This window comes from Lampris incognitus, chromosome 8 (assembly GCF_029633865.1).
Source record: "Lampris incognitus isolate fLamInc1 chromosome 8, fLamInc1.hap2, whole genome shotgun sequence".
Lineage (NCBI taxonomy): Eukaryota > Metazoa > Chordata > Actinopteri > Lampriformes > Lampridae > Lampris > Lampris incognitus.
In genome coordinates this window covers 40,262,389-40,289,813 of record NC_079218.1, presented here as the reverse complement: position 1 = coordinate 40,289,813, position 27,425 = coordinate 40,262,389, and the positions used below count along the sequence as shown (strand labels likewise).

Here is a 27,425-nt window from a genome sequence, read left to right as displayed (position 1 = left end):
GCAGATGTACAGGCCTCCAGGAGTATGGACCAAAAGGAGCAGAAAAATGTCCTACTAAAAAAACAATTCTTTACACCAGCTGAAATTATAACTGGAAGAAAAAAGGGACATTTGGGAAAACTGAATAAAACAGTCTGTCCAATTAACTTGACATTCATATAAAACAACAACAACCACAAAAATCACATGGCAAGTGCAATTTTGTCAATGAACTTGGCCATTTTGATGTCCCGTTGTGAGAGTCCCCCACAGTCGTGGGTCGTCAGCGTGATCTGGACCTGTGAGGAACGGGGAGATCAGAGCATCGTAGCCAAGCCGTAAATGTTCACAAGGGCAGTGGGAAACAAAGACATTAACTCAAGTCGGCCAAAACTATGGCGAATTAATGCCATATCTTTAGCGCACCAAGGCCTACCAAACAAAACAAAATACAGAGCATAAAATAACAGAGCAGAAACGCGCAGAACAGAGTAGATTAGAGTAGAGGACAACCTTTTTCCCCAGGAGAGCCATCTGTAAATGTGGGATTTATTTTGAGGCATCAAGTGGAGAGTGCTGTGGGGGCCCTCAGGCCCATCACACCGTGCTAGAGGCACTTTAATAAAGAGTGGATTAGGAGCTGCATTCCTTTTTGAGCAGCAGGGTCCACCACACAGTAACTCAGTGGCTGGGGCCCTAATGCTGAGAGATTTTCACACACTGTGTTTGTCATCTCAACCAATACTTTAGTTCTGGAGTGACGAAGACAGTGTGTGTGTGTGTGTGTGTGTGTGTGTGTGTGTGTGTGTGTGTGTAGGCTTGAGCTGTTCCAGAGTTTTTGCAATAAGAATTATGGGTTTATGGTTTGAAGCAACCACTTTTTTTGTTGTTGTTTTTATGCCCTCTGATTGCATTTTAACTAACCTGAGTGCAATTCGGTCTGAAGTGGAAAAGGGTAAAGTTCCCCACACCATCCATCAATTCATTGATTGTACCTGCTGAAGCCAATGTAGAATCACTGGTGGGGACAATGCCAGCATGCATTGTGCAGAAGGCAGGTCACCAAGGGCAGCACAGCATTGTTTATCATGAAAAAAACTGGACTCGGGTTTTTTCATGGTTGGTTGATCTTTTTTGTGGATATTTGGCCCCATATATTTATCAGCATCGCCAACATGTTGCCCACACAACTGTTTCATTCCACCAGGTGCGACTCTGGTGCATGTCGATCCTCATCACATTATAAACTGTAAATCTGGGTGTAACCTAAGGGCCGTTATTACCTTATTATACACATTGAACCATTCCGGATGGTGGTTCATCTTCTCTGCTTGCAGGGCTACTCGGGACATGAAGCCGAAAGCCTGGTTGAGAGAAAGACAAGAGGTATGAACAACTAGTCCACCCTGACTGAAGTCCCTGTAACATCAGAATCACTTCAAGAACTGGAATTTCTTCAAAACTGAAGATGGAGGCATTTTGCTATACATAGGCTTTCGAGTGCAACTTGGAGAAACGATTAAGAATAATCACTGTAACGGTTGAATCCACCTGTTGAAAATGAGAAAATTGAAAATAAATGGACCCCGGCCCTGATAGCCCGACTGACTCTCTCAAGACTCAAAATGAGTGGTTTATGACCACAATATACTCCACTAAAATGAAAGACTTTGACGTAGAGATATAACTGCTGCTAATAAAGCTAGAATCTGTAATAAATCGAAGATGATAAAACAAAAAAAAAAAGTACAACAAAGTGTACATCTGGTGTTTAAAACATGCAGGCATGGAACCTACAACACACACACAAAAAAAAGTTACCCTTTAAGACACAGACACTCAAAGTCAACGTTTCTGCATGGAAAAATAGCTACGCTTGGTTGTGTGCCTACATACACACACAGACTATTTAAGAGGACAGAGTATGCTTGCATGTGCACGTGCACACTCCCACATTCATAACTCAAGTTGGGCAATGTGAGTCTTTCCAATCACGTGCCATCCATGGAGTGATTACGGTCATTTTAATTATCTACAAAGACGAGAGTGAAATCCCTTGTTATGCTCACTATGGAAAAAAAAATCAGGTAGAGGCATTTCAGAGCAATTTCCCACTGCAATCTTAATTAAGCCCCTAAATACTTCCTCCCCGTCTAATTAAATCAACTGAAACTCTATTGTTTACAGACCGTCACTGCGGCAAAATCCACCGCCCGTCTGACTTGTGACATGACAAAACAGAATTACTCGCCGAGAGGAAATTGCGTTTAGCCTTTTTAGTGCATTGTAACCAATTTGGCAGGCCTCCTGTTTCGCCGGTCCGCACAGGGCGACACGTGTAACACGATCGGCTGCTTGATCGAATTGGTTATCAAGGAAACAGTGTCCCGATCAATTTAAGTAATTGCCATATTCCTGCAACTTGACCTCCACTGGCACCAATTTTGAGACGGACGTGGTCTGCTTTTTCTCAGCGTCAACCGGCTCTGATGGGAGACGGTTAAGGAGGCCGTCATGTCAGGTGTTGTGCAAAACGTGTGCCCGCTCTCAGGGACCGAAACCCAACTTACCTGCCGCAGGGGTAGCCCGCTCTGACAGGCCCCCGAGTAGTTTGTGTGAACATATAGACAGGCTTCCTTCACAATTCCCTGCAGAACGAAACGTCACGTATTTGTGCCCCCTTGAACTTGAAGATTTTGCATACCGGGCGGCCTGACTGCCAGCTGGATCAGCTGCTATCTGTATTGCTGATAAGTACACACAATAAATATCCCAATAACACACTGCTGGAGCCACAGAAGAGATGACTCTGAGCCTGAAAACAAAAATAAAGTGTACAATATATGATTAACTTTGTAAAACTCCCCAAAAGTAGTAACTGCGGGCCATTGCCAGGACTAAATTACTTCAATTCCCCGTCACTCTAAAAAGTAGGCTACATTTTCTTTGAAATTCAACTTTTGGCAGAGGGAATTTGACATTTCTAGCCCATTAGAAATGATTGAGAACAAATGTTTAATCATTAGCCAAAGAGCCGCGGTTTCTATTTTCATTTTGGATTGATTTGAATTATGGGTGAACTACCCCCCGCCTTATCCCAGCTCCATTCATCCTTAAAAAAAAAAAAATGCTGAAATCCCTTAGACATGCAGTTTTTTTTTCTTTTTCCGAAGAGGTGTCACATTCACCTCATTGTCTAAAACACCCAAATCCATGTCACCGTTTAGGTCCAATAAACGCCCAAATCAATTATTGAGTTGAAGGTAAATTGGAAGAGAAGAGCGTTTTAAACAGAAGATGACAGATTAACCCCATGAGCAGTAAGGTTGGTCAGGTTAGGGATTTGGGGGGGGGGGTTGTGCTAATCTATTACAAACAAATTGGAATTGTTGGTCAAAGAAGGAAAAAAAAATCCTGAAATCGCCTGGAAAAATCACCTCCTGCATGAACTCTTCCTCTACCCAACCATCCTGTTGAACGCAACTCGACAAAACATCGGCGAAGGAAGTCACTGACTCAATGAACTCAGTCATCTACCATCAAGATAAGGTGATGCTGTGAATGGTGCTACCTTGTCAAAGGTCAGTGACCTTAAATATGTCCTCCCTGGTGACCGTTTGTGGATTAGCTCATTACTATTGTACACCAGAACTGGGCACGTGTTTGAATGGCTGCCTTGAACAACGGGCACACAGGTTGTTACATCATGTTCTTCATAATGGCAAAGAAGGGAGGTGGGCCCCTTGGGGCCATAAGGAGAGAGTGAGTACACTACACCGGCTATCTATCCCCATCTGTCACCTGCAGGTCTACAACATCCCAACACTTAGGACAGACAAGAACATAAAACCAACCCCCACCTCTAACCCGAGGCCTAATGTCAACATAGGTCAAGGACTCTCCCTCTCAGGGCCTTTTGTTTACCCTGCTGTGTCGTGTGGACCACACTTATGGTGCCAACAGGTCAGCTATCCATCCATCCATCCAACCATCATTTCATCCATCCATCTATCCATCCATCCATCCTCTGCCTTTAACTGGCCCAAAAAGCTGTGGCTGTCAGAGTCAGCTAATTTGATGTGACATTTCACAGACCCCAATCTCAGATAATCAGAAACACCCGACGGCGGACCGCCTGATCCGCCCCCTTTTCCCCGTGCACGGTTTTTGAGGGGCCATTTTGCTGCTATTAAGGCGTGATTGTCATACAACACTGGATGAGACAATTTGACATTGGAGTGGAGCAGTTCTCCCTCTTTGTCTCTCTCTCTCATTCTCTCTCTCTCTCTCTCTCTCGCTCTCTCTCTCTCTCTCGCTCTCTCTCAGTGCAGTTGTGCGCTGGAGTATAGGCCTCGTTTTCTAACACATGTCTGTTATTTACAGATCGCTTTTCCACCGCTGTGCAGTCCAGGGGCTTAGGGATGCCTGCTCTGCCTTGCCAGGACTAAGTGCATGCAGATTGTGCCTACTCTGACACGCACACGCACATGCATGCACACACACACACACACACACTTTCTGCAACCCTTCTTCTACATTACACATCACCATGACTACCCGGTGATTATCATGTGAGGCCCATCATCACCAGCGCTGGCATCAGCGTCCTGGCAGACCTTGCCTTGTACACAGTGAAAGACTAGAACGCTGTGAACTGCAAACTGGTGGCGGCGATGACCACGACCACACCTCCGGCATTTCTTTACCCAAACAGCACTGCAGGAGCTTCCAGTTGGCCGATGAGAGGTTACCCGCAAAGTTGACATGTAACTTAAAGCAAAAGATCGAATAATAATCACGCAAAGCTGCCACGTGAAGTTGCCAAGTTTCGTTTTATGTAGGAGATAGTCTTGCAGGGCATGTGTCACGCCGTTGGCATTAATCTTCTCCAATTAACATTCTCAGCGCTAAGCCGAGGGGCGAACTTCAATTTGATACTCTGACAAAAACGGAATACATACTCCTCCATCCTGTGAGCAGGTCTGAAGTAGATAATGTCCCGTGTAACAGACATTCATTAACATGAACACCTGTTTATGTAAGGAGTGTCGTGTAATGCCGAGCGTGGCATTAAGGCTGTCTTATGCAAACGCCTCTTTAACGTCAGGGTAGCCAGCTAAGGGCTTAAGGAGACACCGGGCTTGTCAAAAGACAGCGGACGTCACGGCCATCTTGGCTTACCCCGGATACGATAGCCAGATCGTCTGACAACCTGCTTTGGGATGCCACACCCCCTGGCTCCCCTCCAGCCATTTTGGCAAGGTAGAGATCAATGTTGATCACAACCAGTTCCCAGAGAAAGTTTCTCATATCAGGAACCGAGGCAGGAATTCAACACCACTGAGACAATTAACGGGTCATTGGGTGTGAGTAAACTGTGTGTGTAGGTGTATGTTGTCGCACATATGTGTAGGGGTAGCTTTGTGTGTGCATACACGTGTATGTGCATGTGAAATTTTGTAATTTTGTATGTGCGCACAGTTTTGTGTGTGTGTCTCAGTGAGTGCACACACAAGTACATCTGGTAGTGCACGTTGGGCTGCACATGGTATACGTGTCTTTATGTCTGAGCAGTGGTGCCTGCATGTGTCCTTGTGCACGTGCGCATCTTTGTGTGCATGTGTGTGTGCGCCTGTAGAGAGGAAGGGGAGATGGCCTTGGAAGTTTCGTTTATCCGGGGGGCTCAGCCTTACTTGTAGGACAACTCATTTAACACGGGCAGAGCGAGGGCCTTAACAAGAGGGAAAAGCTTGAGAGGAGATTTGGTGGAGCAAGAGCCCCTGACAGAATGTATAAAAGGGGGATCAGCCTCCCCGAGTGGACCAGAGGGACTATGGGTAACTGTCTGTGAGCAGAGCAGTTACATGGCCTGTCTTGCTTAGTGCTAGCAGATGCCTCAGTTATAACATGGGAACCTCAAATCCTCATCCAGAAGCTGCTCTGGATTAAATTCTACTTTTTCCCTGGCCCTTTAAACATGGCTCTGCTATGTCAGAGCAAACAGGTTCAGTGTTTTTGTTTGTGTTAATTTTGTGTCACTTCCATACATATATACATACATACATACACACACACATATATATGTATACTTTTTTTTTTTGGCAGATTAAATGTTGGGGTGTTATTTGTGCCATTGCTTTCTGTGTTTGATTGATAAGCAATAGGTCCATGTCTTGACCTAAAATTTTTTTTAAAAAAAAAGCAGGTTAGCTAATTTTGTAGACAACCATCTGGAGGCAGAATGAATGGGATTTGTACATTTTTCATGCTGGGGATATTCTTACACCAGCGTTACCATCTTTTGATTTTATTAATAACCAATATGACTGCCTTTCTCCACTTTGTGTGTTTGTTTCAAAACAAAATTCTTGACTTTGATACCAATACCACATTGATAGCACAGGAAATTACTGAAAATCAAGGTTTCTCATAAAACTTCAAAAAATTAAAGATCAAGACCTGGCTAGTCCATCTTACTTGTCATTTTACACCTTAATCGAGTCTTTTTTAATCCGGTTTTTAACAATTGAACATTTAAAGTACATACGGCATGGTCCATATCCCCTTTACTCAAGTAATTCAAGTATGTGTAATGATTGCATCACTACAGGTTTGGAATTTCAGTACCCATAAACTACTTTCTCCCTGGCATCTCATATTTTCTGTCAAGCTGTTGAATCCATGCAAGTAAACACAGCTGCAGCTCTGTTCAGTCTTTTTGGCAGCTTTTAAATTTATATGATATCTTCTTTGCATTTCAAATACATTTTGAATGGGGTGCTAAATCCCTAAAACTATAGGGCATTATAGGTTCTGTCTGATTCTGATTTTTCTGGATGGGGAAAAGAGGAGAACTTACATAACTGGCATGCCATAAACGTTGGAATCTGGACATTTTTAATTTTATCAGCGTCATAATCCATGTGAATTATGTAATTATTGAATTTGTGCGAACAAACACACATGATGTTCCTATTTTGCCCCTGAATTTTACAGAACTAAAAGGATTAGGCTTGAAGCAATTTGGTTTTGCATCAGTTTGTAGCTAGCTAACCAGTTTCAGTTGATCAAAAAAGATTGGGGCTATGGGTCTGAATTAACACACAAGTAAGCACTTTGTGAGCAATAGAACCACACTTATTAAACCATCAAAACACCTTAATCTACACTTTTCATCTATCCATTATTATCCCACTGTCTGGCTTTGAATTCTTTGACGAGGTCAGGGAAGGGGTGACGGGGGGCACTGGTCTTCCTTCTTGTGCATTGAAAATACTCCATCACCATGTTTCATGAAGACTCATAGTTTAGAAACTCTGTGTGAGACTGTAAAAGGCCTTCAGTTAGGTTGTAAATTGACACCAGCAAGCAACACTGAGTGCCTGGATAGTGACACCAACTCTCTGACCTGTCGTTGGTTAGTGATCAGCACATTAGGCTCCTTGCTGTGCTTGTTCATTCGGGTAAACTGGTCCCTAAAAGTTGTGTATAGTGCATAAGTAATGATGTGTGCCTCAGTTTTGTACTGACGGTGATGAGTTATTGCTACTGGTGTTTCGGAAACTGCTTTCTGGGACAAGCATTGACAGGTGAGTTTAAATAAAGGCAGGGCTTAGGAGGTAACTGCCAATATAGCTTATTATTGGCTTATGCAATTCAATCCATACGTCACATGTCGTTGATATTTGGAGCCTTTCAGGCATGAGTTTGCTTAACACCTAGCTAAGACGGGCTTATGTGACAACCCTATCCTAGCCCTAAACCTGTGCTGAGTTAGCTAGCTAGCTAGCTAGAGAGCTACTACAGGAGCAGGTGAGCTTCTATAGCACGTTAGTCAGCAAACCTAATCATGGGGGTATGAAAACAAATAATATAAACTTGATATGAAAAACAAAGTCAACTTAGCACTCACTAACACGAGACAAATGCTGAGGACACAAGTCATGCCTTTGGTAGCAAAAGTAGTTGGCGTGCTGTCCATTAATCAAAAGCAGAGCAGGAAAACTGTCTCCGCCAACCAGCCCTGACAAACAAAATTCCCTTCACGATTATAAAAAGCCATTACATTGTGATCCCACTTTTCATCTTATTTGTGAATGCAGAGTAACATAACAGAAAGCTTACAAAGAGTGGACAGTTTAAAACAACAACAACAACAACAACATGTCATAGTGCCATTGAATATTTCCCATTTAGTGACACATTTTTAACCCCTTGTGGACATATACCACAAAAATTATGACATGTGGGTAATTTCAGTCAAAACATTCACAGGTTAATTGACCCAAACATTTGAGATAGCATCAGTTTAATAAAGTAAAGGGAAAAAATGTTGAATGGAGAGACTTTGTCAACTGTGTTGAGTAAAAAAAAGAAAAAGAAAAAAAAAGACCCATATATATCAAAAAGCTGCTACGTATAGAATTACTAATTAATAGCAGGGGTTACTGAACGGTAATAACTGAAACAAAGTAAATGACTTATACCTCCCCCGTCACAACTCAGATTTCTGCATTTAAAAACACATGGTGGCAGGCCAGTTAAGTTGTTTTAGTAGCCCAGTTGTTTGACAACCAACCCCCGAAAGACTTAATTCGGCTGACACCTGCAGCCCTCGACAAATTATGCAGTGAAGGCAGCAAACAGTATTTTGTAAGGGTGTACTGAAAACAGCAAACACGCTGCATATCTGCAACCTTTCTAAGGGAATTCTGTTTGTCTTGCTTGCTTTGATTTGTTAACTGAACAAAAAAGTCAGGACTCAAAGGGGCTATATGCGATTCCACTTAAGTGCTCTAATCTTGTGCACTGTCCAGATTACATCTCTCTCAACAATATTAATTCTAATTTAGCAATGTTAGCTGTACCAGAGGTTGTTACACACAAGGGCCCTTGATACTCATTTGAGCTCTGTGGCACAGAGGCCGTACCTCAGACATATTTAAGGGTTGACCCCTGACCCTTGCCCAACTAAATCAACTACGTAAATGGAACAACACACTTGACTGGGTGTCCTAGACGTCACCTGTGATCATCTAGGCAACAAATCATTCAACCCTTTCCTCATAGGCCTCCTGCCTCACCTGGTCAACCCAGGAACAAGCAAACCATCTATAGAACTTTGAACGCCGATGTTTGCTTGGTTAAAAGTAAATACCTCACTCCTCCAGCAGTAATGAACAGTCCCTTCACTTTGAAAGAACACACTTGAGGAATGTAGGAAACGCAACTGATTAGACTTTCAAACCAAACACAACTCATGACAAATATTTTTTTCCCCTTGCTGGAGTGAATGTTTTTGGTGAGCTCTGGAACGCTATTGTCAACCTCAGCTAACATAACAGAACAGTTGTGTATGTGCCGCTTTTTAAGTCTAGTGTCTCCATTGTGTCACATGAATCTTTCAGCTTCATCCAGTGAAATGTGAAGCAGATGGCCATCTCTAAACATATATAACATACAGATATGGTTGCATAAACATCAGTGATCTCTGGATCCAGACTATCAATGACTGCAACCTAAAACACACGCAATTCCAACTGAAATGTACAGTATATAAAACAGGATGTTTCCACAGATGATTTCTTGGATTTTAATCAACCAAAACGAATCCAGAATGAGGATTTCATTTCTCAGATCTGATCAAATATTTATGGTCTTGACGAGTAAAATAATACTTATTTACATGTCAGACTGCTACCAATGAGAACATCTTGTACACACACACACCACAGATTGATTACAAAGTTGGTCCTAAGTCCATCCCAACATTTTCTGCTGGTGGTAATCAAACAAAAAAGCTAGTACAACTGTCATGCTCATGCTCTCTTTGTTAACTGGTAGATTTACAAGAGGCAAAATACTTAACTTCACAGATTGGCCCTTAGGTTTTCTAAAGCTATGGGTACAGCTCTACCACCCCCTAAAGGCCATATGGGGTACACCTCCGATGTGAGGACTTGTGACTCTCATTATAACCCCCCCTCCCCACACACACACACACACCAAACCCATCAATTGGAGACAAGTGGGGAATGGAAATCAGCCAGGATGTCGCTCCTCATCTCCATTCTCCTTTGGTTAAGGGCCCTTGAGAGAAGTCATAAAAAAAACGAGACACAAATTTTGCGAAAATGCAGCAGGCAGATGGGAACATGGTTTGGAAATGGAAAGAAAGAAAGAAAAAAGAAAGAAATAAGAGCGATGTCTAGACCATTCCCTTGCAACGTAGCATATCAGAGATGGAGTGAAAGAGCAAGAGAAGAGTGAGACAGACGAGAAGGAGGTATATAAAAAAAAACAGTCCAAGAAAAACATCTGACCTGAAGAAATGATGGCGTTGTTAGTGGTTTGTGAACCAGATGAAACATTTTAACCAATTTGATTGTTTGTGAAAGAAATCATTTTGTACGAAACCCCAATTGCTGCCAACTGGCGGCCTGGCGTGTCTCACGGTAATGCGGCCTGACATGTTGGGGTAAGAGGAGAGGGTTTTCAGCTAGGGGGAAGAGATAGAGGGGGAGGCCTCAGCGCACCCCTGGACTTCAAACACAGGGAAGTGTAAAAACAGAGTGTGTTAGAGGGCTAAAACAACTAACTACAGGATTAAAGGAAGTCCACTAAGTGGGTTGGAGGTGTTGCAGTTTACTTCGCCAAATGCGGAGGTCGAGGGAGAGCGGCAGGCTTGCTACCACATCAGGGACAAACAGTATTTGCAAACAAGTCCTTTGGTTGCTTTTTTTTGTGCTACATGGGGTACCACACGAGCAAAGTTTGTCTTTCAGGATGCTACAATGAGTGCACCATTGTTTAGACAAGACACAGCTTAGTGTTTGTGTCAGTTTTTTTATACCTTTGCGCGACTGACAAGTCTTCGGACATTGTTAAGGGTAATCCCGATGTGGTAAGCACCACCCCTCTGGTAAACCAGGCACGTTAAAGAAAACGCAAAGTTATTTGCACACGCTGTTTAACCTACTGGGTCTGATAAGATGGGACACAAAGAGCTACAGTAAATAAATTAGTGACTTTCTAGTGTTTTCTTTGAAGTGGCTTGTTCATACACCTGATCTGGCAGCTGTCTTATTTATGACCCGACATATATTCCATACATTTCTGAAAAAATTCTAGCAAAAAAACAAAACAAAACACTTAATGTGCCATTGCCAAGAATATAGCGATTGCTTTTTCTTCTTTTTTTCAGATCCGCACATCTGACGACCTTCAAATACCTGACAAGGTTAACCCTGGAAGGTCGGAACCAAAAACTGGGAACCAAATAAAACTCCAGAGAGTTTAAGAGGGAGCCTGTCCCCCTCTACACCTGCAACCAATCAGCTGATAAACATGAATTTGTGTGTTTCCGATGGTTATGTGGCCAGCTGTGCATCTGGCCATCCCTATGCTGAGCCCCCATGTAACAAATCTCCAGTCTACACATTGCTAGTCCCCTTAAGATCACATATCCCCCCCACAGACCAATGGATAAATTACTCCATCTGTAGAGACACATCTGCCCTGGTATGAAAACTACACAATGCTCTACTGGCAGATTAGCAAAATGCAGCAAAGACAATCGCAGGTGTCACCTGTGTGTGTGTGTGTGTGTGTGTGTGAGTAAGAGTTTATATATACAGTATAAATATAAAATTGTTAAAAGAAACACTCGACAGTAGGGAAATCGCTCAACAAATAAGGAGCAAAATAATCCAGTTGGTCAAGTAAATTCTCTGAGACAGTACAAGCCTGTTTCATGCTATAAGCAATAATCAGCTGTCAATAAAACTACTTGAGGAAGGACATACCACCTACTGCCACATCATGCACCTCACGTGCACGTTGTCCAATGGGGGAGGGAGATGTGCAACGTGAAAATTTTTCAAAAACACGTGATTACTAATGGAGGTGCAATTCAAAAACACGTGATCGCTAACGGTCCAGTTTGGGGGGGTATTTGTCTATTGTCGTGATTTATTCGTAATTACAAAATAGGTGCTTATATCTATGTCTGCAACTGCTGGCCAATTCATTTCTGTTATTCTATGTGGACATTTCTGGTTTGAAAATTATAAAATATTTTTAACTGAGACATAGATTGTACATTTTATTGCTGGTTGAATATGCTTTGTTCTTTGAGAGGATTTTCCAGGTGGTTGAATAATTAATGTTTCTGTCCGCCAATGACCAAATATAACGGCTTAAAGATGTTACATTCTTTAAACGGCTGTTTCTAAAGCTACACATGTATGCATTAAACCTCTTTTTGAATGTTCCCTCTGTTAGACCGATGTATGTCTCTATTTTGTCATTGTCATCTCTCGTCACCGTAGCTTGGTAGATGACTCCCTTCGTCTGGCATTTTCCCTCGAGGGGGCATGATTCGTTCACACGGCAGTTGCAGCCGGGGAGCCGGGTCTGACAACATATATATTATTACATATATTACGCATATCTATCTACCAATATATATATAGATAGATAGATAGATAGATAGATAGATAGATAGATAGATAGATAGATAGATAGATAGATAGATAGATAGATAGATAGATAGATAGATAGATAGATAGATAGATAGATAGATAGATAGATAGATAGATAGATAGATAGATAGATAACATGCATGGACAAGTAGACTCACTAGCCACTGGCTAATGGGTCGGACCATTTAGTCTACTGGTTAACGTTGTTGCCCGTGGTGCAAGAGATCTGGGTGCGTGTCCTGACTGCGGCGGTTCCTCGGCTACCCCCCAAATTTGCTACATTGGTGTCAGAAGTGGGATTAGACACTAAGGAAGGAGAAAAGGACTTGTACCGATTGGCTAGACAGAGGGACCAAGCTGCAAAGGATGTGCAGCAAGTTAGGGCGATCAAGGATAGAGATGGAAATGTGCTGACAAGCGAGGAGAGTGTGCTAAGAAGGTGGAAGGAATACTTTGAGGGGCTGATGAATGAAGAAAATGAGAGAGAGAGAAGGTTGGATGATGTAGGGATAGTGAATCAGGAAGTTCAGCGGATTAGCAAGGAGGAAGTGAGGGCAGCTATGAAGAGGATGAAGAATAGAAAGGCAGTTGGTCCTGATGACATACCTGTGGAGGCATGGAGATGTTTAGGAGAGATGGCAGTGGGGTTTTTAACTAGATTGTTTAACACAATCCTGGAAAGTGAGAGGATGCCTGAGGAGTGGAGAAGAAGCATACTGGTACCGATTTTCAAGAACAAGGGCGATGTGCAGAACTGTAACAACTACAGAGGTATAAAGTTGATCAGCCACAGCATGAAGATTTGGGAAAGAGTAATAGAAGCTAGATTAAGAGGAGAGGTGATGATCAGCGAGCAGCAGTATGGGTTCATGCCACGAAAGAGCACCACAGATGCGATGTTTGCTTTGAGAATGTTGATTGAGAAGTATAGAGAAGGCCAGACAGAGTTGCATTGTGTCTTTGTAGATTTAGAGAAAGCTTATGACAGAGTGCGGTAAGGTATGATGAAGATTGGAGAACAAGTCAAGGATCGGAAAGGCTGAACTGGTGTTCTCCGATTGGTTAGACGGGTGTCAATAATTTTCAGGTCGAGGAAAGACTAGGTGAAGCTTCACTGGGTGGGCATTAAAACGCGTCATAAACCATAACTGTCTAATCAACAACGTGTAAGGTACTTTTCCAAATTCCATTCGCTTACATTGGGTTAGCGAAGCAGAACACCCCGTGTCACCTGAGGAGGGCGCTGTGTTGCACAATACCCATGACACTTTTTTTTTAACGGTGACACTTTTTTTGTTTGATTCACAGGGGAAATAGTAATTTTAATGAAATGTTGGCATCTAAAAAATATATTTTATGTGATAAAGTGTGTTTTTGTTTTTGGTTTGTTTGTTTTTTGGTGAAGCACTGCTTCACCTGTTGTCTGATAGAAACCTCCCCTGCCTCAGTCCATATAGCTGTTGTGATGGCACATCCATATGTTTCGATGAGCTCCGTTACCACTGACGCCTGCAGTGGCTGAGCTTTCCCCTCCACATGCCTGTCAGGATACAGTTGGTTGGGTGAGGCAAAACATCTTTTACATCAAATTTGCCATATTTAGCGACTACATTAACAACATCTTGAACTATCTGGAGGTCTCCCCACTATCACTCTCAGAAGATCCCCTCAGCTGGTGGCGGTCCCACGAGACTGTCTTTCCCCTACTGGCCAAGTTGGCTAAACGCTATCTATGCATCCCTGGTATTAGCGTTGCGGCACAGACGGTATTCTCAACTGCTGGGGACATCATAACTGCACAGCGGAGTATGCTCACTTCAAAACATGTAGACCAGCGTCTGTTTCTACAGAAGAACCTAGACATTCTAGGCAGTGGTGTACTTTACAGCTAAATGTAACAGTTCTTGTTTGCACTGTGCAGCTAAATGTAGCAGGCAGCTATTGTTTGTTTGATTTTGTTATTTGAATATTGAATTTAAGTTATTATTTGAAGTTTGAATTTAAGTTATTACTTGAAGGTTTGCACTTTGCAGTTTATCTTTGCAATCATTTTTATTTTTGTATTAAGTATTAATTTTACCCTTTGTCTCAGGGTTGCCTTGGTTCCCTATTGACTGAGTGGACTAAAGGACAATAAATCTTCTCAGGGTTGACACTGAATAGCAAACGTTTACATTTGATTCAGTGTGATTTTTTTTTAGACCAATAAAAGTGTCTACCGCAGTCAAATGGGGAAAGTAAATCAAAACAGCAATCTAAAATCAAATCGATGAATGTACTGAATCGACAATTCATTCTGAATCGCAACTCGAATCAATTTTGAATCGCAGATCGTTTTGAATCACGAATCGATTTTGAATCGAATTGTGACCCCAAGAATCGGAATTGAATTGAATCGAATCGTGACATTTCCTGAATCATGCACCCCTAATTATATATATATAAAACTTTGTTCAAAGAAACACCCAACGGTAGGGATAGGACAATGCTCAAAAAATAAGGAGCAAAACAATCCAGTTAGTCAAGTAAATTCTCCATTAGACAGTACAGGCCTGTTTCATGCTATAAACAAACATCAGCTGTCTGACAGCTGACAGCTGATGATTGCTTATAGAATGAAACAGGCTTGTACTGTCTCAGAGAATTTACTTGACTAACTGGATTTTGTATATATATATATATATATATATATATATATATATATATATACACACATACACATACACACACATATATATATATATATATATATATATATAAACGCCTTTCAAACAAAGTTATAAAGTGCTGCACAAGATAAAGCTATAGAAAAATAAGCAACATACACATACCGTTATATGCAGAAAAGTATAAATTACAGCCCCTTTACAGGGAAGGTAAGTTGGTACAGGTAGGTTTACAGACTCAGCTAATCCAACAAGTGGGGGGGGGGGTTCCAGAAGTTATGGGGTCCTTTTGGCAAAAGCAGTCACCCTTGGATTTTTGGAGGGAGCAGGGTATAAATAAGAGACTCTGGCTGGAAGATCTGAGTGGTCAAGAGGTGGAGTAAGGATGCAAACATTCGCAAATGCATAAAGAGGAAAGACCATGTAGGGTCTTGTATGTGATAAGCAGTATCTTGAAGTCTATTCTGTACTTTATGGGGAACCAATGAAGGGATGCGAGGATTGGTGTGATGTGGGATCTACGAATGGCATTGGTTAGCAGCCTCTGTGTGTGTGTGTGTGTGTGTGTGTGTGTGTGTGTGTGTGTGTGTGTGTGTGTGTGTGTGTGTGTGTGTGTGTGTGTGTGTGTGTGTGTGTATTTCCTGTTTAATCTTGTTCCTGTGTTTTTAGATGCAGAAATCTGGGGAGTGGGGCGAAGCACAAGTTGATAAATATGTTTCAGTCTATACTATTCAGAAAACCTCTGCCCATTTTATATTTCAGGAATGTCAAAATAATACACCTAGAACCTCAAAGCTGCACTATGTGTGTATCGACTCAGACACGGACATAACTTATAAATGCTTGAATGAGAGACAGACACTGAATTGTGTAGGGACAGACAGACACACACCTCTACACTCAGACACAAACCTGGTTGAAGGTTTTGAAGTGTAGCTCTTTGTAGATGGCATCTCGCTCCTCTACTTCCAGCCAGCCAGTGGCTCTCAGCTCCATCAGCAGCTGCTCTCTGTCTGCTGGAGACAGCCAATGCGAGTCTGAGGCCTGAAGAAAATGAACACAACAGATCAGGCACGTAAACAACTCCATGCTCTTGAGTGATTATTTTAGGTTCGCTTTAATGAACACACTTCTGTTATGCATTTACTGATTTAATTTGCATGCTGTGAACTACAGAGTGAATTGGAAGCGAACAGTGTTTGCCGTTCTGTTGGTAATCAAGCTCATCCAGAGCTTCGGAGAATGATCCACAGGGGAATACGTGGTTTAGATGTGATGTAAACAGCAATAACAGCAGAAACATATTCTCACAATGTGGAAAGATTTCCGTAACAGCACATGCTTGTCCATGGTGCACCTCACCTGCATTGCAGGACTCATAACCTACGAGAACACTGTGGAACCAAGTCCACCAATGCTGCAGCAGTGGCCACTGTATTTTCTAAGGCAGAACAATGTGATCAACTTGTAAGATTGGTCAGGCTCACATGATTATTTTTGTTTGTGAACACAATTCCATTAGCCCAAGATAGATGTTAGAGCAGGGAAACAACTCTTGTAATAAAAGAAATAATGCACAAACATCAGACTCAGATTTCACTGGCCAAGATGAGGTAGGTGTAGAGGAACACATTTCCATCTTAGTTAACAAAAGTGATTTTTTTTTTGTCTAAACTCCTTGTTGACATGATTACTTCCTAGCATGCTTGATTACTTCCTAGCATGCTGCAGCCACTACAAGCACGTTCAGCTAGGCCTGAGTAGGTTTTTGTTAATAATCCTGAATATGGGTGGTCTCTTGGTTGCACTGGTGTCCAGGAAGGTAGAGGTGACTGCATCTTCAACTATCTTCCGCTTCTGGTGTGGGAGGATGGCGGTGCAAACTTGCGTTTGCGGCAGCTTCACCTAGTACCAGCCATGCAGTGTCTTTGTCCACGTCTGTCCACGTCTTCCGTTTGATGGCTGGGATTGCTGCTATTGCTCGCCTAGCGTTGAATGTGTTTTTGGTCTCGTCGTGTGGAGTGCGGGAAAGTGTGTCGAAGGTGTCTGGCTGGGAGAGCTGGTGTTGATCGGCTGGGGGAACCTGGTCTGCTGCATCCAGTGGGCCCCGGGACCACAGTCCTGCCTGGAGCTGCGCACGAGGAGGAAACACCAAGGGCAGTCTGACAGGACGCAGAAGTGGGGCAGCCTATGCTAACTGCTAGTCCCTGCAGACTGGCAGCTCCGACAGTGATTTTTTTGTTTTGTTTGATATATGAGTTCTTGTAGTTTATATGTTTTTGTCTTTGTGGTGTACTGCTGTGGGCTGGGGAAAATTATATTTCATTTCATGTATACAAGTACATGAAATGAAATGAAAAAGTGTTTCTGATTCCTGATTCAAACACGGCCCCAAAGCAAAAGGATGACTGCTTTATGAAGTAAGGAAAACAACCAGGGTGGAGGTCGCCTACTCTCAGTATGATCTCCAGGACTTCTCAGTACCGCATTGCAGCAAAATCTGTGACTGTTGAAAACTGTGATCAAACTGTGCGAACATCTCCAAGTTCTCCCACCTCCTGGTTAGGTTTAAGTATGAGTTTGGTGTGGTTAACGATCTAGGAGGGTAGTTATCCCTTAGCGATGCCATCTAGTTTCGACGGTGAGTTCAGGAAAACCACGTGGTCAGAATTTTCAACGGTCACAGATTTTGGCGAAATACCGGTCCCTGGGTACCATCCAGTACAGCAGGGTTGCGATTCTAGTAGTTAATTACATTCATCATTCACCTGCTGTTTTAGGTGTGAAACCTCACCTGATTTAATGCTGGAACAGGTGAATGTAATTAACAACCCGACGGAACAGAAAACCAGCTTTACCTGAGGACTGGACTGAGAATCACTCATTTATAGAAACCAAAGAAGAAGAAAAAAACTAAATGATCTCCACCAGGTGTAGAGATCTCTCTTCTCCGGTGTTTCGACTTGGCGACAACCCCCCTTTTTTCGCCTACCAGAATAAGGAAAATACACGCGCAAACAGACAGAAAAAAGTGTTTTTCCTGCCATTATAGACTTATGCTACATTAGACTTTTGCATAGCACCCAAGTCGATTGATTGGGAAATATGAAAAAAAAGTTAATATGCAGCGATCAAGCTACAAAAATCTAGCAAATAAAAACATTTTGCCTGTCAGTCTGCGGATGTGCAGCCTCCTAGGTGGACCCTCACACGAATGTAACCAAGTCTGACATGAAATGACAGAGATCACGTTATCATAATTTCAAAGCCCTTATTAAAAGATTTCAAGTATGTTTGTCACGGTTTTCATGATATAAAATTAATCAAGGCAAGCGGCTGCTCTACTGATTGGCTTTTATTCATACAATAGTAAGAAAACATAGCTCAGCCGTGGGAAATGTTTTCATTGTAGCTACTGAGATGACTTCCAGCTGTGACTGATTAATCCTACTCTTTAAATTGTATTTTTATAGCGGAGTTTTAACAATGGAGACTAAAGCACTTCCACGTGGCGGCGAGGTGAATAAGAGCTCATTTATGCTCAACGTTAAATACGTATACGTATACGGACGGAGCCTTCTGTCCGTATTCTGTGTTCATTTCGTCCGTATTTCTGCACGTTTTCTGGGAGCTTGCGGATGCGTACAAACGGAGCAGTACCGCCGGAAATACCACAGGAAACCGTGGGGGCAGTGTTGCGCAGTGTAGCTTAATAGCCCACCCGCGAACAGCCAGCGACACACAACGAAGAAGACGAAGAAGTGGCGGAACTTTTTGAGGAAAGGCTGTGCTAGTTAGTACGTAGTTAGACATATCTCGCCTGGGCACAGAGACAAACAACTGCTAAAGAACAGTTGGGAGGACCGCCGTCTACTACGCTGCCTCTTCTTTTTTGCCTCTTTTTTAACAGATACACGATCATGATCGCCTCCACCGTCGCCATGTTTGCCCTCTTCGTCTTCTTTTTCTTCTTCTTGTGACTTTCCGGCAGCCTAGACACCTTACCTCTGAACTCGGAAGTGAGCTCTGAACTCTGAACTGCCCTCTGGTGGACGTATTGCTTAATAACCATGCCAACGTAAAACACGGATGGGAAGTATCTGGGCAGTGACGTTTAGAACGTTTGAAACGGACGTATCTATTTACATACGTAAAGGGAGCATAAATGAGCCTTCAGATGAATTATTTTTGGCTCATCCAGTGTTCCTCCACTTCTCCTGTGTTGAGATCAGCGGTGAATGATTTGTTGGCTTGCGAAATATGATCGACTTCTCGTTTACATTCAAGACTCATACCCGAATACATGTTTTGTTTTTGACACTATCGCTGCCCGATCTGATTCAGCCGTAGATGTGAGTCACGCATGCGCACGGTTGACTCAGATTGGGAAGCAACGGAGAGCAGCGTTGGGCAAGCGAGCTGGAGTGTGAATGAAGGAAGGGAGCGGTGATAGCAAAACTAAACGTTTCGAATGTTTTGAATCCCCGCAACCACAAGAGGTTCTTCATCATACAGTCATCTCTGGACACAACGTTTATTGAGAGAACAACGTTTCATCACTCATTTTGTGACATCCTTCAGTCTGCAGGTATCCCCAACCTTATAAACAAAAGAGTGGCATAACGACCGAAAGCAATGATCAGTTTCATATGCAAATTACCGTGACCATTAACTGGAGTTAAAATGGCCATGTGTACAGAGGATTGGGGAACGTTTGCAATCACAGCATTGTAAGATGGCGACAGATGTACTCTTAGCCTCCACCCCCCGTTCAGTGATGGTTGTTCCCTCTTCACACAGATGGCCTCTTTGACTCCCCATTCAAACCAGCAGTCCTCCCGATCAAGAATGTGCACATCCTCATCCTTGATGGCCACTGGCCTGTAGATGGGTGTAGACTGCGGAGTCCTGGCCTGACGTGTTAGTTCTCTGTGTTGTGCTATCCTCTTGGGCAGCGTCTGTTTAATTTCCCCGATGTACAAGTCACGGCAAGTCCTGGCACTTGATAGCGTACACTATATTGCTCTTTTTGTGCCGGGGGACCCGATTCTTGGGGGTGGATCAATTTCTGGTGCAGCGTGTTTTGGGGTTTGAAAGCAACTGAGACGCGGTGTTTGGAAAATACACCTCTCAACTGTTCCAACACTCCCGCCACATACGGAATGACCACTGGTTTACGCTTAGGCAACTGTTGTTTCGGTGTTAAATGACGAGACAGGTCATGAATGCTGACATACTCTTTATTTGGCTCGGAGCACAACAACATCCGGGGCACAACGCCCCTACAGCGATACACAGCCGGCAAAGCAGCACCACCCAAATTCCAACAGATGGCAGTAAAGTGCCATCTAAGACCTGTAACATCTTTTTCTGAAATAATCCCTCCGTTTTCCAAACCGCTTATCCTGCTCTCAGGGTCGCGGGGATGCTGGAGCCTATCCTAGCAGTCATTGGGCGGCAGGCGGGGAGACACCCTGGACAGGCCGCCAGACTATCACACTGGGCCTACATACAAATGAGAAACATCTTATTAAGTTCCCGAATTAAACTGAACCTATGCATTTGTGTACTTCGTACTTAGCCCTCCATTACTGAACACGACATAAATATTACAACTCAATCTCAAAAATTATTATTATACTGACAATTATACTGTTGTCAGTATTCAAACTTGCACCTTTTTTTCCTTTTTTGTTTTTATAACAACAACAATATTGGTGTAACAGTCCGACCCAACTACAAATTAAGCCTAACAGGTGCCCGGGACAGCCGTCCAGAGCGCAACTGCATAAAAGGCCCTGCAGGAGAATGGGCAGGCAGAACGTCAGAGCACCTGAGTGGGGTATGGGGGGGGGGGCTCGGCTCTTCGCCCAGCGCCTCTGGGCTGGCCTGGCACATGGGCATGAGGCGCGGGGGGGGGGGGGGGGTTAGGCCAGTCTCTTCATTTCTCCTTTTTTTTCCCCTCCAGTCTCTTCGGGGGTGTGAGCCAGTGGCATGCTTTCCAGATTAGTTCCTGGCAGTGCTGGCTCTGCCACCTGCAGGTCAACTCTGTTTCGGCGGTACAATGATCCCTCCACTTCTACCAGGTAGGGCCGTGGAGCAACCTTCTGTACACAGAATCCACATCTCCAAATGTCTGTTTGGTCTCCTGGTAGCGGCTTCATCTTGACTGCTTCACCCACCGTGAGGTTCACGTAGGTCCCTTGCTGATTTGTCATAGATCACTTTGGAGACCCATCTTCTGTGATGCAGCTGGTACCCTGGTCACCACACATGGCTCCAGTAGCCTGTAGGCCACAGGCAGCGCGGTCTTCCATCAGGCGCTGGGCCGGACTGCTGTCCATACCCTCTGTTGGTGTGTTACGCCACTGCAGGATCGCCTTCCAGGCATCATTGCCCTTACAGAGAGCTTTTTTACACAAGTTCTTGGCTATCTTCACAGCAGCCTCAGCCTTACTATTAGCTTTGGGATGGAATGGTGAGGAGGTGATGTGCTCAAAATCCCAGTCTGCAGCAAACCACCTGAATTGGTGACATGAGAACTGGGCCCATTATCAGAGATGACCCAGTCAGGCTGACCATAGTGAACAAACTGAGCCCTGCAGCGTTTTATTGTCGCCTCATCTGAGAGGTCTGGATGAAGGTCAATTTCCCAGAAATCAGAATAATGGTCAACTAGCAGGAGGAAATCTTTGCCACCAAGAGGTCTAGGCTTACAATCTGCCAGGGGTGTGTTGGCAGCTCATGCGACATCATTGTCTCCCTCTGCTGCTCAATGGCGTATTCGTTGCAGACAGTGAATTTGCCTACAACATCCTTGATTTCGCTCCGTATCCCCAGCCAGTACAGTGTGTACTGGCTGGGGATACGGATGCTTGCCTGTAACAGGCCACGGCCCCTATGTGACTAGAGTGCACTCATGCCAACATTTCGGGGCAGAGTGATCTGGGAAGGATGACTTTCACCTTTGAATAGTACCCCATTTTGAATACTGAGCTTCTCCTTAAATGCCCAATATTTCCTTGCCACAGTGGAGTTTCATCTCCGTGTTCAGGCCAGCTGCACAGTCACAGATTTCATAGCCTGGAGTTACTCGTCATTGTGCTGCTGGATCTGTACGAGTCACTGGTCTGTGACACTGAGATAGTCAGCCTGGTTGATGAGCTCCACGTCCAGCTGCTCTGTCTCTAAACTACAGACAGCGTGCGCTCATTGTGCATGGACCCTGTATGTGTCTGACACAGTGGCCTTGCTGAGGGTATCACTCACGTGCATTTCTGGCCCCAGCTTATACACCACCCTGTGGTTGTAGTTCTGTAGAGCCAGCAGTATGCTCTGCAGACGATTTGGGGCACTCAGAAGTGGCTTGCTGAATGTGGTGACGAGGGGCTTGTGAATCTGGTCTCTGCTGTAATGCTGTTGCGTCCATACAGATAATGGTGAAAACTCTGGCACGCAAAAACACTTCTGAGCCGGAAACGGCTTGACCTGCCTGCATCAGTCCATTAGCGCCAGCAGCTTGGTATCATGGTCTCGGTCTGCCTCCTTATCTGTTTCGCCACAGCCGATGATGAGAATGTTGTCAGCTATGGGCTCCACCCCATTGAGCCTGACCAGCAGCTCGTGCCGTTTCCGTTGGTACACTTCTGGGGCCACAGACACACCAAAGGGAAGGTTCCACCAGCGTTTTCGACCCCAGGGCGTCCAAAAAGTGGTCAAGTAGGTGCTGGGCTCATCGAGCTTGCATTGAAGGAAAGCGTCCCTGGCATCCACGAGTGCAAAACCCTTGCCTTAGTGAGCATGTAGAGTACATCCTCTAACGTGGGCATGACATAATGTGATCGCCTCAGTGCTTGGTTGAGGTGCTTTGGATCAATGCATATCCACAGCTTGTCAGGTTGCTTAACAATCACCATATTGCTAATCCAGTCTGTTGTCTCTGTAACTGGAGTAATATGGTCCTCAGCTTCGTATTGGTCGAGCTCTGCCTTCACTGCTTTCGGCATTGCGACAGGAACATTGCGAGGTGCACTCTGGACTAGCCGACTGGGGCAGTGAAAACATCTTGGTATTTGCTAACCAGCGTCTCTTTAGTCAGGGGCCTAGGTTGAACATTGTCCACAGCATTGAGGTCTGCTGGAATGATAAAATGCATGAGCCCAAGGCGCTAACAGGTGGACCCTGGGAGCAGTGGCTGCTGATTGGCCTCAACTATCTCGAAATCTAGTGTATCTATGGCTGCGCAAAACACACTCTGTCACAAACAGGACCATGGAGGGCATCAACTGGCCTGAGTAGAGTCTGAGTTTGGTGCTACTTGGCACGAGATTGTCTCTCGGTGCAAGCCGCATTTGTCCTTGAAACTCATGACATTACACGTGGCTCCTGAATCGAGTTGGCATTGTTGCTTCTTTTTGTTCAGTTGAAGAGTGACAAACCACTTTTTTCCTTTTCCTCCCACAGCCCCAATACATTCGCTTGGATAAACATCGATGTCCTGGCCTGGAATTGAATTGTCAACAGAATGAACTCATGCTCCCCCCCACCCCCACGCTCTCTTGGTTATGATCAGAGGTGGACATCCCGGCTTCAGAAAGTAAAAGTCCAACAATGTATTTGTTCTAGCCATTCACTAAACAAGGTGATTTCACTCTACCTGGCTGAAGAGTTGCGCTTATTAAATTCAGCTGGTGTAGTGTATGAGTGGAACAAATACATAGCAGGACTTTTACTTTCTGAAGCCAGGTTGTCCACCTCTGCTTTTGATGCAAACTCTTGCAAAATTGTTAGCCGTGCCACAGGCTCTGCACATCTTTCCATACGCTGGGCATTGCTCTTTTCCCCGCCACGCCACAGCATCTACATGCGGAAGGCTATCTGTAGTCGTATCATATCGTCTATGTTGCTTGTCTACGACCAGAGAATTTTCCTTGAATGGCTGCCTGAATGTTGCATTGACGCTGTCTATGCGTGTCCTTTCTTGGTCAATAGACCTCAGCCCCATATCTGTCAGCTCTGCAACACGGCATGTCTCCACCGCAGCCATCAGCGTTAAATCTTTCTCCCTCAACAAACGCCTGCATGTGCCCTCATTTGCAATGCCAAGTACAACTTTGTCCCTAATCAGTTCATCTCTCAGCGCCCCATAACCACATGCAGTAGCCTTCTCCCTAAGGCGAGTAACAAAAGTGTCAATGGACTCACCATCCTCCTGTTTGCAACAGCCAAAGATGTATCGTTCATAAATCATATTCTTGGTGGGTTTGAAGTATGCCTCCAGTGCATCCAGAATTTTCTTTATATTTTTCTGTTCCTCCTCAGTTAATTCCAGATTATGCTGTATACATGCCTGCATTCAGGGCCCATTAGACTCCTCAGAGTAGCCGCTTGGACCTCGGCAGGTTTCTCATGCAGACCCGTTGCTAAACTGTAATCCTCAAAATCTGCCCTGAAGATGTCCATTAAGCTTCATTGGAGCAGGAGGAGGAATCATGTTTACTGCTGCCATGACTTAGCTCGGGTGTTGTTATACTTTGAGGATGGCCAAAGTATAACATTTGGTGGCAGTGCTGAGATGGTACGCCTTAGTGAAATGGAAACCAGTGAAGGAAAGAGACCAGATGAGCAGCGTGGGGCGTGGACGAGGCCGGGTCCCCAGGTAAAACCCAGCTCCACAGGAGAGCCAAGAAAGTGACAGGGCTGAGGGGGTGACAATGCACCCACCTCAACTGGCGTTCCAGTAATAGAATTTCAAGGTCAGTTTTTCTGATCTTGCGATCCAGATAGACCGCGGGAGACATCGCTGACCGCTCGACTACAGGGTCCGACCCGTTAGCCAACGGCGAACGTGTCTACTTATCCATGCACGTCACAGTATTGTTTATAAGGGTGGGGACACCTGCAGTCAGTTTAGACTGAAGAGGTCAGTTAGATGAGTGATGAAACATTTCTCTCAATAAACGTTGTGTCCAGATGAACTGATTAGACTTTCTGTGATTTTCTTACCTGGATTATTTAACATGCATAAAGACGGAAGTGGGGTAGGTTAAGCTAACTGCTAGCCCATGCAGACCGGCAGTTCCGACAGTCATCCTGGCTGGCGTTAGTTCTCCCGGACAGTTTTATATATGGGTTTGCATGGGATAGTTATATATATATATATAGATAGAGAAAGAGGGAGAGAGAGAGAGAGAGAGAGAGAGAGAGAGAGAGAGAGAGAGAGAGAGAGAGAGAGAGAGAGAGAGAGAGAGAGAGAGAGAGAGAGAGAGAGATGTGTTCGTTTGGATATATGTGTTCTTGTAGTTTTTGGATATGTGTTTTTGTCTGTGTTCCACTGCTGTGGGCTGCGGGAAACGATACTTCGTTTCATTTCATATGCGCAAGTGCATGAAATGAAATGACAAAGTGTTTCTGATTCTGACATGCATACATAACTGTGCACAAAAATAGTTTAGGCTGATAGATCATAATCATGTGTACAGATGATGTTAAAACTGCCCTTTTTATGGCCCACTGTACTCCACTCTATACAGCCCACTTGTGGTGCAATTATAGCCAAGCAACAATGAAAAAGCTGCAGGTAGCATATAATGATGCATTTAGAGTCTTGCTCAAGCTTCCAAGATGGACAAGTGCAAGTCATATGTTTGTGACTAGTAATGTTCCCACTTATCATGCTGTGTTGAGGAATTTTATGTACAAATTTATGTGTCGATTCTAAGAATGTAATTATAATGCTCTTAACTGAGCCTATACAAAGTGACAGCAGGTACTCCTCTTGTTTCTGGACACATTGGAACAAATGTCTGTATAGCTTTTAATCATTGTGGACTTGTGAACTGCTGTTTTTAGCTATATTTTTGTGTTCGTGTCCTGTGTTGTATTTCTTTGTTGTTGTCTTTAATATGGACCTACCTTTGTGTCTGAATAAAGTAAGATTTGATAATCATAATCAGATTCATTGCCAAGTATAAGAACATACAAGGACTTCGTCTTTATGTTGGTGCAAGAGGGAAAAATTAACAGTAAATAGTAAAGATGAAAGTTAACAATAATAAAATAAACTATGTATAAAAGAAAAATTAAAGTAACTTGCAATAAAGCGCAATCATCCGGGTCAGAGTTGAGTTCGTCCAGTAGTTTGCGAGATTAGCGACGCACACGCGCGAACACACGCGAACGTACACGCACACGCATCCTAGCGTAATGAGATACAGGAGTATGTCCGGCAGGTGGCAGTCTTACATTCTCAATGAAAAGCCGCCACTAAAGCGATCATCGTTGGATAAATGTGACACTGGCAAAAAGTTAATCACACACAGACGACTGTGAACACGCACTTTAGCCGGCTTTCTTCAATGCATGTAACTAGAAACTAGAAACTGCGGTGTAATTCCCAAGCAACCTGTCAGTCCTTCATCTCACAAGTAGTTTTTTTTTCTTCCATAAAGTTGCACCTAAGTCGTTGGCGAATACCGGCTATGCGAGACAACATCAAACAAGACGCTTTAACCTGTTATAACGCACCACCTAGCTAATACAAAGGTCTCCTCCTCTCAAGTCTTGCACTCACCATTTTAGACGACGAATGTCTTGCAGATGAAGAAAGCAACAGCCTGCCCAGACCAGATATGGGAAACCGCCATACTCCACTAACCATTAACCCATACATACCAACACTCAGTGATCAGACGGTTTCCAAACCCTCCCTGTCGGTCCGTCTTGTCATGTGAAGCTCTCACAGCTGTTCTGCAGAACGCCTGATGAAAATACATTTTTAGAGCATCAGTTCCTCCACGAAGCCACCGTTGAAACAGGCAGTCTTTTGCGCTGGTTATATTACACGTTTGTGTATTATATATCCCTGTCATATTAGAGTATCCCCCCCCCCCCACACACACACACACACTTGTACCTCTCGCTCACATGGCAGGTTTCTCTGAAAGCTGCCGGTGAACGGTCTTTCTTCCTCTTTCGGCTGCTGCCGTTAGGGGGCGCCACAGCGGATCATCTGTTTCTAGCTCTTCTCTTGTCCTCTACAGCTTCCTCACACCAGCCACCTGCATGTCCTCCCTCACCACATCCATAAACCTCCTCTTTGGCCTTCCCCTTTTCCTCTTGCCTGGCAGCGCCATCTTCAGCATCCTTCTCCCAACATACCCAGCATCTCTCCTCCACACATGTCCAAACCATCTCAATTTTGTCTCTCTTGCTTTGTCTCCAAACCGTCCAACCTGAGCTGTCCCTCTAATATAATCATTCCCAATCCTGTCCTTCTCCGTCACTCCCAATGAAAATC

At 44.0% G+C, this 27,425-nt stretch overlaps 1 protein-coding gene across 1 annotated transcript; it reads right to left on the bottom strand.

Moving 5' to 3' along the window:
- Positions 1-26,837, bottom strand: LOC130117140 (pterin-4-alpha-carbinolamine dehydratase 2-like). Its single transcript, XM_056285296.1, has 4 exons — positions 26,700-26,837; positions 16,040-16,171; positions 1,263-1,343; positions 1-278 (listed from the first exon to the last, which is right to left on the bottom strand). Exons 1-4 carry the CDS (start codon positions 26,796-26,798, stop codon positions 183-185), a joined length of 408 nt encoding a protein of 135 aa, XP_056141271.1. The 5' UTR covers positions 26,799-26,837; the 3' UTR covers positions 1-182.
- Between the last annotated feature and the right edge of the window lie 588 nt (positions 26,838-27,425).